The sequence below is a fragment of the Petromyzon marinus genome, chromosome 18 (assembly GCF_048934315.1).
Source record: "Petromyzon marinus isolate PM22_M1 ecotype Great Lakes invasive population chromosome 18, UKy_Petmar_22M1.pri1.0, whole genome shotgun sequence".
Taxonomy (NCBI): domain Eukaryota; kingdom Metazoa; phylum Chordata; class Hyperoartia; order Petromyzontiformes; family Petromyzontidae; genus Petromyzon; species Petromyzon marinus.
The window spans coordinates 13400564-13413319 of record NC_133684.1 but is presented as its reverse complement, the minus strand read 5'-3'; the positions used below and the strand labels follow the sequence as shown (position 1 = coordinate 13413319).

Sequence of the window (12756 nt, the reverse complement as noted above, 5' to 3'; positions counted from 1 at the left end):
CACAGCAGAAAAACCTCCAATCCGCATTGAGACTGGGAGGCACTCTTTGTCGATGAGCTCTTCATATTATCCATTGAAATCCTGTGATTGGCAATGGCTTAATTATAACAGATGACATCGAGCACACTAAATGACGATGATGGAAAACAAAGAAGGACATATTTTATACGTTTTAAAAGCCAAAGGTGTACAGGGCTGCACAAATGGCCTCGGATAATAAACCAGTGTTATATCGAGATCAAGGCTGGGGGATAAACAGGAGAAAAAGTGCAGATGTACGCTCACACGGCAAAGACTCCCAGATTGTGTCGGCAATTTCAGAAATGTGTGGAGGTACATTTGAAGCCTTCACAAATTTTACGGCAGAGGTCAAATGAGATCTAGAAACACCAAGAGAAAGGATTTGAAATACCAGTGTTTGAGAGAGCAGCAATGCCTTCACGTATGACAATGACAAATAAATAAATGTGCATGTTCAAACTAGATAATGACAGCAAATATTAATATTTATACTCTGTCTTTCATCTAAAGATCACAAAGCACTGTTCACGTGAAAATTTCAACACTCCATACAAAACAAGATTAATCAGAACAACAACAACAAAAACAAGCCTCGTGCGTGGTCAATGAACTTAAAAGAATGCTCAGGATAGCTGCTAGAGATGAGCATGAAACGTTGCATGCTCTAGAGCTTCTGCTCGATGACCAGGGAGACCTAGAGCCTCATGGATGGGTATCAAGGGTTACCCAGACATTGATGCATTTGGCAGAATGAAGATACTGTAGGACGTCACTGGAGCTATGGACTTTTAAAATCTAGATCGAAAACGAATTTCTTTCGAACTGATTTTGTATTTAGTTTATTGTCCTTATCCTGCACATCAGATTAGGATGGTTGGCTATGAATGATAGAAAAGAAGTTCAACACACAGTATGTACGTACAAGATCCAGAGGCATCAACGGCATCGATCACAATTACATTGTGTCCTTCGTCTTTGTATGAAATCCAGCGGTGGAAATGTAAACACGTTCCAGTCCCAGAATGAGACCTATTCCTCCTGCAGCAGCCCACATTCACATCCCATACGTGGAAACATTGCAGAATAGGAAGAGGAACAGTTCCAAAAAGTACCGGATTGTGTGTTTGATGTTCTGAGATTGTATTTTTTTCAATCATTTTGCAGTCGTTCATCTAAACTAAGCAAACAATAATAAGGCATTACAGCTCCTTGAAAAACGTGAAAGAAAAAAAACCCTCCAGAACCTATGGAACATACGTAGTCGAGAACAGGTTAAATCAATACCGCGTGACCTGTTTACTATTTACATAGAATAATGTATAACTCCAGCCTGCTAGGGAAGATTGCTATAATGCCTGTGTCTGTCACGTGGACTTTAGAGAGGCTGTTCGTGTGAGCATGGCTTCTGCTGCTGCTTCCACAGCGACGCGCGCACCAAAGGAAATAGTGGCCGAATCCCATTTCCGCACTGATTGACTCGCGTTCCCTGCATAAATGGCCTCTAGACATTGCAGCTGAGAACCATTTGAGCCGTACAGATTTCCTTATTTCTACACCTCGGGATACTGTATGGAGTTTTAACGAACAGCATCAACTTCACGCAAGTATTAAAACGTGGGTCATGACGCACTGATTAAAAACAAAAGACAAAGACCGCTGGTTGGCATCGTACGCTGCATGGGCAAGCATTGCTAATGAGCACCTACTAAATTCATCAAAAGCGCATCTAGTTGCTGACGTTCACAAATCGAGTCAGGTGCTCGTTTACAGCCGAGCAGACCTAGGGCAGACCCAGGACAGATGTGGAAAGCACTCGAGGTCTACTCGTGACCGTTCTGTTCGCACAGTCTCTGCTGGAAACCGTTGTGCCAGCAGCTGGCGTGAGCAAGCGACGAATAGGGCTGCACATTTTTTCACCTTTGTTACATTTTACCCTCGGAGCTCCATGACGGCCTGACGGCTGCGCGATGTCCTTGGCTTAACTTACGTGAACGTAGCGAGAACAAGCGTGCACAATGTAGCGCCGTAATAAGTGGCTATGCGAAGACGATGGCGTGCGTGCCTGCATTGGGCGCGTGCGTGTGTGCATGGGGGTAGCAGCTGTGCGTCAAATACAGAACCTTACCCAAGGCCACTCTAGCAGCAGAGGCGTCGTAATTGATCCAAAAGGAGACCCAGGAGAGGATTGTGATGAGTGTTGACGGCATATAAGTTTGCAGGATGAAATACCCAATGTTTCTTTTTAGCCGGAAGCTGAGAGAAAGCCGGGGATAGGAACCTGGAGAAGAAGAGAGACTTACATTACCATTACTTAAATTATTGAGCCTTCGGAGAGATACAATTTTTCACACTTGTTGAAAACATTGAAATTAATCCAAATCATGCAATCTTTACTTATCACATTGTAATATAAATCCAATTATACATTTTCTCAGTTATATTCATAATCAAGTCTAATAACCTCACTTACAATGTTCATTGTTTCATATGCATCCATTTCAGTTGACAAATGTTTTGATATGTCCTTGTAATACATGCATGTGCACGTTTTAAGATAAAATTACAAGAAATGTTTCAGCCTTCCTGCTGCACGAGCACATCTTCAAGATGCAACATTGAGTTACAATATGATACAATATTATGCAAGTGCTTGAGAAAACCATTAACTGAGCCTCAAAACTCAGCTTAAGGAGGGCCATACTTGTGAAGTTTGCCCATTATCTTATCGACTAGTTTTGTAACCGGATATAACATGAGCATTTAGAGAAAAGCTACGCATTTAAATTGGGCATGCCATAATTCCATTTGAACAGTTTTGGCCTGATAATTATCTCTGTCAGCCGTGTCCTTCATCCTATGATGTGTTTCTGATTCTCTCTGTCCTTGTTTTGTTCCATGACGCTTCTTTTTTTCATCGCTCGTTGACCCACATGTAGCCGTTTTGCGATGGCTGGCTTGTCAGCCAGCGACTACGTTTGTACACATATCCTGTAATGTTGTCAAATACCAATGTGATTTTCAAGCAATTGTAACCCTATCTTGTATGTTCCTTAAAATCCACTTTTGTCCGAGATATTTTTATTCATCATGTTTATGTTGCCAAGCAGGCTTGAGCCTGGAGGATGTTTTGATCAGCAATCACCTTGCACAAACAAGTTGTCATCAGAGGGCTGCAGAACTAAAAGGTCTGGGCAGTCGAGGGCAGTGTGGGTAAAACTCCATTTTTGTACTATACTCCATGTTCCCATATCTATCCTCCCTGCCTTCTCCAACCGATACTAACCAGCAGGCTAACATGTGGTAAAATATCTCCTGCAACCCGCACAGTGTGGTGAGGCCCTCATTCAGCAGTGGATCTCCAAAAAGCCCACGCAAGTGCAGTCGTATAGGTTTCAATAACATTCCTGTACGACGGTACAGGTCTATAAATAAAACAACGCATCTTTGTCCGTCTAAAAATGGGAATGCAGAGTTAATGCAGATGATTTGCCACTACGTGGTAATTGTCATTGGAGCTATATCACATTGCCTTAAAAAAACTGTAACTTTCAGACATGCAAATGTGAAAAAGGAAAGTTTACATTTTTACCAAAAGTGGATTTCACCCGCGGGTTTCGCAGCCTAAGCATTGCGAATTTGTAGCAGCCAGGGCACATTTCAACTTTGAGATATTTTATGTCAGCCCCATTAGACCTGATGTGCTGATGTCAGGCTCAGTGATATTTCCACAGGCCTTTTGGGAACTGAAAATGTATCCCTATCCACTGGAGTCCCCCTAGGCTGTGAATGTATCCAGTCACTAGCACTCGCACTTAGAATGACCCCACATTAGGCAAAGCCAACGGAGCTTATTAAAATATTTCATAAGTAACTCTACCTTATAAAAAAAAAAACTGTTCAGCAATTATTTGAATTTAAGCATCGTTGAGGCACGGACCAGAACACTGAGCAAATAAAAATAGAAAAGAGAAACATAATCAAAGCCAATATCTATCACGATGGTCCCGTCATAATAGAGTGACACAAGTCATTACGTCGACACCCATGAGCCACTTCCAGCTTCTCTCGCAATTGGGGGGTGGGGGCACACCGTAATGGTGATTCACTGCTAAGGGCAGTGACCTTGAGTGGCCCAAAGGGACATTTGGTGGTGCAGGCTCCACCCCAGATCCCCCTAGCGCTGACCCTGGGCACGCACCTGGTAGGCAATGAGGATCCTGTAGAGAAAACGTGTTTACAGGTTACCTGTAAGAAATTTCTAACGTGTGGGATTTCTATACTCACACACAGAAACACAGATCCTCCGTATAGCCTTCACAAATTGTTGGGCAAGTGCTGTTAGAGAGCATCTATGAAGGCCAGCACAGCACACTAGGGGTTGAGAAGCCAGCACGACACGCCCGTCCGCCTTTGTCACCCCAGTGGTGATGTTTCACACATCACACCAGATGCTCATTTGAGGCTGAGTCGACCTAGGGGAGGCCCAGGACCGGTTAAGATCATTGTCACTGATGTTGTCCGTAAGCGGGAGTTGAATTCGGGTTGCCAGGTTTGTAGCGCAACGTGCTAACTGCTACACTCATACACACTCAAGAGAGAAACTTATCAAACATGCCCAGCAGAAGGGATTCTCCTGAAAAGTGTAAAAAAATAAGGAAGGCTTCCCTGAGTAAACAATGGAAAATAATTATATATTGTTAATTGAAGAACAATTCTTTAGCCAACATTGCAGGTCACCGAGTAATTGGCTCTGGAGTTTAAAGGTCAAATGTCAAATTTATGCCATTGAGCAACCTCCAACATATGTGAGTAGACACTTTAGAGTCGTAGCCCAAAGTAAATATGGGCAGAACTAGTGTCAGTCAACACTCACTTTCAATCATCCATACAATACTGTTAGTGGTGGATCATGTTGCTTGCAACGTACAAATACAAACTAAAAACTCACTACCTTTCTGAGTCACACTGCCTTTATGTGAGGAGAAATATAAAGTACTTAGCTAGAAATAGTATAATAAGGGAACACTCACCAAAATGTCAGCCAATCGCAGATCCTCATATACCAGTGTTGATGACAAGGTGGTGTGAATCTAACTTCATTTTAGTTAAGATGAAGACAGAGGAATGGCCCAGGATGGGTATTTTCAAACACCTCTTCTTCATTAAAGATAACAGGCTGAAATAACGAAACAGCAAACGGTGCCCCATGGCACGTTATGTTTTTTACCTCTTGACTAAGATGTGCCTCGTTTTTTACACTTCCAAGACAAGAGTGCTGGTTAGAAACGCAGGTGCTGGAGTGGTGAACTACTCGCCTGTGGCAAACACCACGAGGGTGGAGACGAGACGGAACTCCATGATGGAGAACTGTGGCAGCTCAATCTCGCTCACTCCAGTCACCGCCGCGTCTCCTCCACGCCAGTAGAAGCCGATGTCGTCCATGGTGTAGCCATCTGCAGCGGTCGCCCACAAAACGCAGCCACAGATTTTGACAAAAGCCTGTAGCTGCAGCTGCTGTTTGCTTCCTAAGTGATGAAGGCCACAAGTCGGTTGCCACCTACATGTATATTTTTTATGAAGTTCAAAGACCCCAAAAAATAAACCTAACACATTTCCCGTACGTATATAACGAAATCAGAAGAGAACTCCTCAAAACGGAGATCAATTAAGAACACTATGGGTTAATAACCGTTCCACAGTTGGGCCAGCGATGGGAATCAGCAGATTACCGGGGAAGGAAAAGAAATGGAAGAGAGGAAGGGAAAATAATGTAACCAATAAAAATAAAATAACATGAATGCTATGTCCAGATCTACTTTTCTTGCTCCCTCCTAGGAACAACGATTGCCAGGCTCTCACTTTAATGTTTCCACGTCCGAGATCCCGCCTCCCTCCCCAGCCCCCTTTACTCCGACCACTCAAGCAGGGTTCAATAGACAGAGACTATGTCGCCTCATGCTGCGATTCCTTCCCTTGCAGTGTATAGCTCAGGTGTTCTAATCCTAAAGGCAAGGAGAATTCTGCGCCACAAACCCCAAGCGAGGGCTTTCATGAGCTTTACAATTCGCCAGGATCGTCTTTTTTGTCACAAATTTAAAACATTTGAAGCAGAGCATGTTGATGCCTTGATACTCCCCCCTTTGGTTTCAAGCTCCACAAAGTTGAGTCGACTGAGGTGCTTACCACAAATCCGGTTATAGTCTGCTATGTCCTGGTAACATTCCCAGATGTCTGGGAACGTCCAGAAGGCGCGCATGTACTGTGTGTTTGTAATATGCCTTACGGGAACCTAGGGCGATCTGGCGAGGATTTCATACGATTTGGCTCTGTCATTGGACAGTGAGGTTCAATGCATGAACTTGAACTGAATGATTTTCAATGGGAGCCACCTGGGTCCTGCCGCTGGGGCCCACCATATATGTGTCCATTTTTGGTGGGGAATGTCCTGTCCCAGCAACCTTTCCCACAACTTTATAGTTTTGGGTCTGACTCAGTTTCTGCCATGGTCAATTAGGTGATACGCCTCCACCAAATTAATATTTTTTTTCCGCAAGCCAATCCACAATCGGGTGAGAGCTATAGTCAAAGTAATTTTTTGAGCTTTAATGATGGCACCTCTTATCTGAAGATATCTATAGAGGTGTGTCTGGGGAACACCATAATGTGCCATACATTTTAGGGAACGATTTCACCTTCCCTTCCTTGGTCAGAACATCCCCCACCCATTCAAAGCCAGTTGCCCTCCAACCAGGCCAGTTAATCCCTGTGCCCTCTTATTTTCAAAGATGGGTTGTCCCAAAGAGGGCACTGTCTCTGCATGAAGGAGGGGAAGGAGATTTGCTTATCCCTGCATATCGCCAGGGTGCTGGAGACCATTAAAATCGGCCTGAGACCCCGCAGCCTATCTTTAACAGGGCCGGAGGCAATCCCAGCAATGACCAGAGGCTCATAGAGCCCTCCTGCCGATCTCTTCCCTATCCCTTTCCTTTGCAGGTGAATCAAGTGCATTATGTTCTGCAGTGCAATTGCTTTGTGGTATTCCAAGAAATCGGGGAGGACCATGCCCCCCTCACTCCTGGATAAGGTAAGGGGATTGAATAAATTCGGAATATTTTGTTGTTCCATATCTACAATACGCATGAGGCAATGCGCGAGTGGAGCGTTTGAAAGAAAGCCTTTGGGATGTGGGTGGGTATTGGAGCTTCGGTAAGACCACCTTCTTCATTAAGCGTGTCCTACTAGAAAAAAAGAAAGGGCAATGTCTGAACATACCTCCAGTGAGGTAGATATTTCCTAAAGAATGGGAGGGGACATGTATTTTTTTCCGGAAGAGGTGACGTACGAGATGAAGGGATAATTACCCCCAGGTATTTAATTTGTGCTCGACGCCACCTAAAGGGCGGAGGCCCTTCCGGTGGTTTCGGGGATATGGGGGGATATATTTAACATGGTCAGTTACCGAGACCTAACGAGACAGGAATTCACTTCGGAGGGTCACGTCGTGAACACATTCTCACGTGACGACAAAGTATCGAGAAATCAATCGTATGACAGACAACAACAAAACTGATTTCTGGAATGCTTTTTGACAATGCACATAGAGATTCCACTTTGGATCACAGTAGAGGGCATGAACAGCCTACACAAAGGCAGCCATCATCACGCAGTTAAACCCGGATTTCAACAAGGGTAGCTGTTTTTTTTTCTTTTCAAGTCGCCGCAGATGTTTGTCAGGGCCGCATTTTGTCGTCTCGTCCAGCTGCTGATATTGTGACTGGGTGATGCGAAGAGCAACGCCAGCTTTGGCAACAACCAGGAAATCAGCACCTGTCACTTGAGACAGCTCAACGGCGAATTTCAGTGACTCGACGCAATTGCAGACAAGATTGGACTATGGAATTATGGCATTAGAGTGTGGAAGGGAATAGAGATAGAACAGACCCACGATTTCTGCTGCCTGGGATGTAGCATATCAAGCAATGGTGGACACGACGAAGAAATACGAATCGGTGTTAGATTGACAAATGCCACATCTGTTAAGCTTACCGATGTATGGAACGACACAGGGTCACATTTACAAACACCAGTTACGTTCTGCCAGGGAATAAGTGTTCTCCAACACAATTTTGTGGAGCTGAGATTGTTGTAATTGCAGAAAGGTTGTAATAAGCCCAACATGGACAGTTCAGGTGGAATGCTACACAGACCTACGGTGGCGAGATGTTAACTACCTTGCCTGGTATGGAGGTCGTGGGTTCGATCTGGAGCCTGATGCCTGTATATTTGAAATATGCATGTTCTTCCCGTGATCGCTTGGATTTTTCTCCGAGTCCACATTTAGAATAAAAATGCGTTTAGAATATTTGGCTGTTATAAATTTCGACGTGAAAAGCCACTTCATTGAGATATAATTTGTGGCCAGGTCCCTTCTGAAAAAAGAGCTATATAGCTCAGTCGGCATTACCTAGTAAAATAAATAAATATATAGATCATAGTCTTTATCTTTTTAGTAACGAGAAGGTCTGTCAAGTAACAATAATTGATTAATCACATCGATCACCAAAGAATACCGCATAAAGTGGCTGAACACGTGCACTGCATGGCTTTGAACACGAAGGTGCATCAGCAATTGACGTTGGTGGTGGTGAAAACGAGATGGAGCCAAATGGTGTAAAATTACACGGCACCCAGAAATGTGATATGGAAATGACCGCGACGAGTTTCAACATTACTAACAACGTTCACGGTGTGTACACAAAATCTCTCAGCCTCGTGCATTATGCAAAACCACCAGTTCCTGAAGAATAGCACTGTGGCCATCTTGCCGTAAGTAACCATAAATAAATGGAGCAGCAACATGTGAACAACCGACAGCCAGCAGTGAGACAAAGAGAGAACAATTTCATGCTCATTAGAACTGATGAGTACCATCACCAATGTTCATTGCTACTAAGTTTAGCGCTGGGAAGTTCGCATATGTAGAGACCCCACTTCTACACAATGGAAACCCATTATGTTGCTTCATGGCAATAACAATTGACATCGGTAAGTGACAAAAAAAAAACATCACTCCGCAAAATGGTGTGCAAGACGAGCTCCGACAGATGGCACAAGACCGTGATGAGAGGATGAATCGGGATACCCGATTCGTCAGTCCAACAGGATGGACTAAGCGAAGTCAAACTCTGTGGAGCTGGTGGGGTGTCCATGAGTTGGTGCACATAACAGCTGGTGAGCTTGTACGTGGAGTGGCTGCCGCCAGTGTGCATCAAGAGCAGAGATTATCAAGGTGCTTGTGCACAGAGCAGGCACTTCGATATAACAACACAGATATGTGCATTGCGTGTACCAGGGCGTCGCATGTACCAGAGCGACGCGTGTACCAGAGCGATGCGTGCATCAGAGCGTTGCGTGTACCCGAGCGACACGTGTACTGGAGTGACTAGTGTACCGGGGCATTATGCACCGGAGCATCGCGTGTACTGGAGCGCCGTTTATACTGGAGTGACGAGTGTACCAGTGCAATGCGTGTATTGAAGCGTCATGTACCAGAGCAATGTATACCGTAGCATGGCGTGTACCAGAGTGTCGCATGTACCGGAGCGTCGCGCGTACCAGAGCGTCGCGTGCACCAGAGCGTCACGTGTACCCAAGCGACGTATGTACTAGAGTGACGAGCGTACCAGAGCATAGCATGTACCAGAGTGACGAGTGTACCGGGGCATCGCGTGGACCGGAGCAATGCATGTACCGGAGCGTTGTGTGTACCCGAAGTGTCATGTACCGAAGCGTCGTGTACCAGAGTGTCACATGTACCGGAGCATCGCGTATACCAGAGTGATGCGTGTACCGCAGAGTCGCGTGTACCAGAGCGCCGCGTGTACTGGAGCAAAGCGTGTACCGGAGTGACGAGTGTACCGGAGCAAAGCGTGTACCAGAGAGTCACTTGTACAGGCGTGTTGCGTGTACGGAGGTTTCTGTTGCGAGGGATTTTCTTAGCATCTGCAGACCTGAATTAGAGCGGGCACTGTGAGCGTGTGCGTGTATTTAGCTGGTATAAAAATGCACGGTGTATAGATTACTGGTGTCCTTGTCCGCTGAAGCAGAAGTGTCTAAGTTTACATGAAGAGAGCATGGGTTTTTTTGTATGAATGTATGTTGAACTCCTTTCACACCATGCATAGCCGGCCGTGCTAATCAGAGGTGTGAAATCGGAGGTGTACAGCTGTGCGTATGCATTACATTAATTTGTATTTGTTACATGTGTACTTTTTGTTGACTCCCAGAGACAGAATGATTAAGAAGCATCGGAAACCACAGATAATTATTTTACTGATTATAATCAGGAAAGTTCCAGAACCAGCACCAACAGCTGCTCAAGCTCTGTGGTCCGAGATTAAGATGTTTAGCCTAATCAATTAATGAGTGTTCATACACTGAGATGGCTCTACTAAAGATCGCTGATGAGCTCGACAAATTCATGAATGATCGGTGCGCTGCAGCGTTGGTTGGACTTGAGCTCTCAACCGCCTTCAACACCATCGAGATACTCATCGGGTGGATAAGGTCAAGGTTTGGTGTATTGGGTACGGCACTGGGGTGATTGAGTCATACCGATGTAGTGGGTTCACTGAGAGACACACACTAACTCAGGAGGCAAACGTTTATTTTACGGACCACAACGGAATAACTACATAAACGGGGTCAGGACAGTTTGCACACTGCCTGACCCACTATGCCGAGCACGAAGACCGAAGACCGAAGACCCAGGGGAAGACGTAGCACAGAGGACTCCATTCCAGCAGACAGCTCCAACCCAGCCTCGGGACCTCCCTTTTATGCCCCCCAGTGTGGCCTGGCTCCGCCCTTGGTCTGCCTCCTTCTGGAACCTACCAGAAGGTTTTGGGCCATACCCCACGTGTCCCTTCTGTCACCTTTGGCCCACATCCTTACCCTGGCCTATCACGTGCTCTTGCCAGCCAACCGGGCTGCTACGTCCTCAGATGCCCCCTCTCTGCCAGCCACCAGCATGCACTATTAATATTATTTGGTTATTTCGGTAAAATCACGTAGATAGAAAAACTATAGAAATAAAGTGAATAAAAATAATAAAAATAAAATAAACAAAAACATGAAAACATGCCCTACTGGCACAGAGGGCTACTACACTCCCAGTTCCCCTCTCTATCAGAAATTGGCGCTAGGCACCGTAGTGACCCATTCTATGTCACTACATTACTCCCCCCCCCCCCCTTTTTAAACTCAGCCATCCCGGCTGACCTCCATACCTCAAATAATGACGATCTACCTCCAACAACAAATTCCAATAATAACGACAAAAACAATAACCGTCAACAAGAACAATATGTACACTTACAGAAGAAGATTTGAAAAAAATTCCGCAGACATACAATAATGAACCCAACCCCCAGACAATGTACACCACCCAACACCCATCAGTGTGTCACAACCCACGATCACAGGAAGGACCAAGTTCAACCGGTAACACAATCCGGCTCGTGTATGCGACCCCCGACAGACGGCATTGGGATAAATAGGACACTGCATGTGGTTTATTTAAAATAGACGAATTTCGAACGGGTCCTCATCGCTGGACCCCCAGGTGCGGCAGGAGCGGTTCCCCAGGGGATCATGGGGATGACTTGAAGATAGCCTAATGAGCGCAGCCCCTCTTGGGAAGAAGGAAAAGCAGGAGGGAGGAGTGGATGCTGGCCACTCCGCTCTCCTTGGCTGGCTTCCAGTCGGTTCAACCGGTGAATTTGCGGGTGTTACGCTCTGGGATCCTGTGGGCTGAAGAACAGATATCCGCTGAGGCACAAGCTCCGTGGTCGCACGTTCCAGCTCATCGGATGCTCATAATAAACCCGGCCCTCGGGTAGTGGAGATGAATAGAGCCTGCAAGGCGGAAATACAGTTTCAGCTGCGACGGGTGTACGTACCAACGCCTGCGATAAAACTGGATCCGTATACACTGGGGTCTCCTAACCTCAATCACTTCAACCGGGACCTGCCATGGTCTATACATTTTAGGGGATGTGCCCACTGGCACTTGGGGTCAGTGCAGCCAAGCCTTATCCCCCAGTTTCCATTTGGTTCCACATTCCTGGAGCCCCACCAACATTTCATTAGCCGCTCGCCACATGGCCGAATTCCCTCTGGATGTCTCCCGCGCTTCCGACAACCGCTTAAGGGTAAGATGCATGAGGCCCGGTATAGCAACCTTATTCTTATCCAGCTCCGTATTCAATTAGACTTCTATGGGGGTCCCCTACAAAAGTAAAAACGGTGAGATCATGGTAGAGGCATGTGGAGCCATTCTACAGGCTGCGAGAACCCCCGGAACATGCAAATCCCAGTTGGACTACACCTCGTTAAATTGCTGACACAACATACATGTCAGGGTCCTATGCAAACGTTCCACCATCCCATCAGTCTGGGGGTGGTAGGGCGAAGTCCGAACCTTCTTAGTGCCCAACAAATCACACACCTCCTTCAACAATTTCGATGAAAATTTTCGGCCCTGGTCTGTAAGGAGGCGTTCCGGGGCACCCTTATCCAACACATACTCATGAAGGAATGCTTCAGTGATGGACACAGCCAACTGGTCCGGCAGCGGCCAAGCCACCGGCCACCATGATAAGTACTCTACCCCCACCACCAAATATTTATTATCCCGCAGAGTGGTGGGGAAGGGCCCAAGGATATCGAGTGCAA

The 12756-nt window shown here is 45.9% G+C and overlaps 1 protein-coding gene across 6 annotated transcripts in view; it reads right to left on the bottom strand.

Annotated features, from left to right (window-relative positions):
- The window catches only part of LOC116943685 (gamma-aminobutyric acid receptor subunit beta-3-like), a 301742-nt gene that overhangs the window by 46309 nt on the left and 242677 nt on the right, over window positions 1-12756 (bottom strand). For all 6 annotated transcript variants that reach the window (XM_032956761.2, XM_032956763.2, XM_076067894.1 and 3 more), the window contains 2 exons: window positions 5337-5474; window positions 2147-2299 (listed from right to left, as the gene is read on the bottom strand). In XM_032956761.2, coding sequence (XP_032812652.1) covers window positions 2147-2299; window positions 5337-5474 — 291 coding nt within the window. The remainder of the gene's footprint in view (window positions 1-2146; window positions 2300-5336; window positions 5475-12756) is intronic.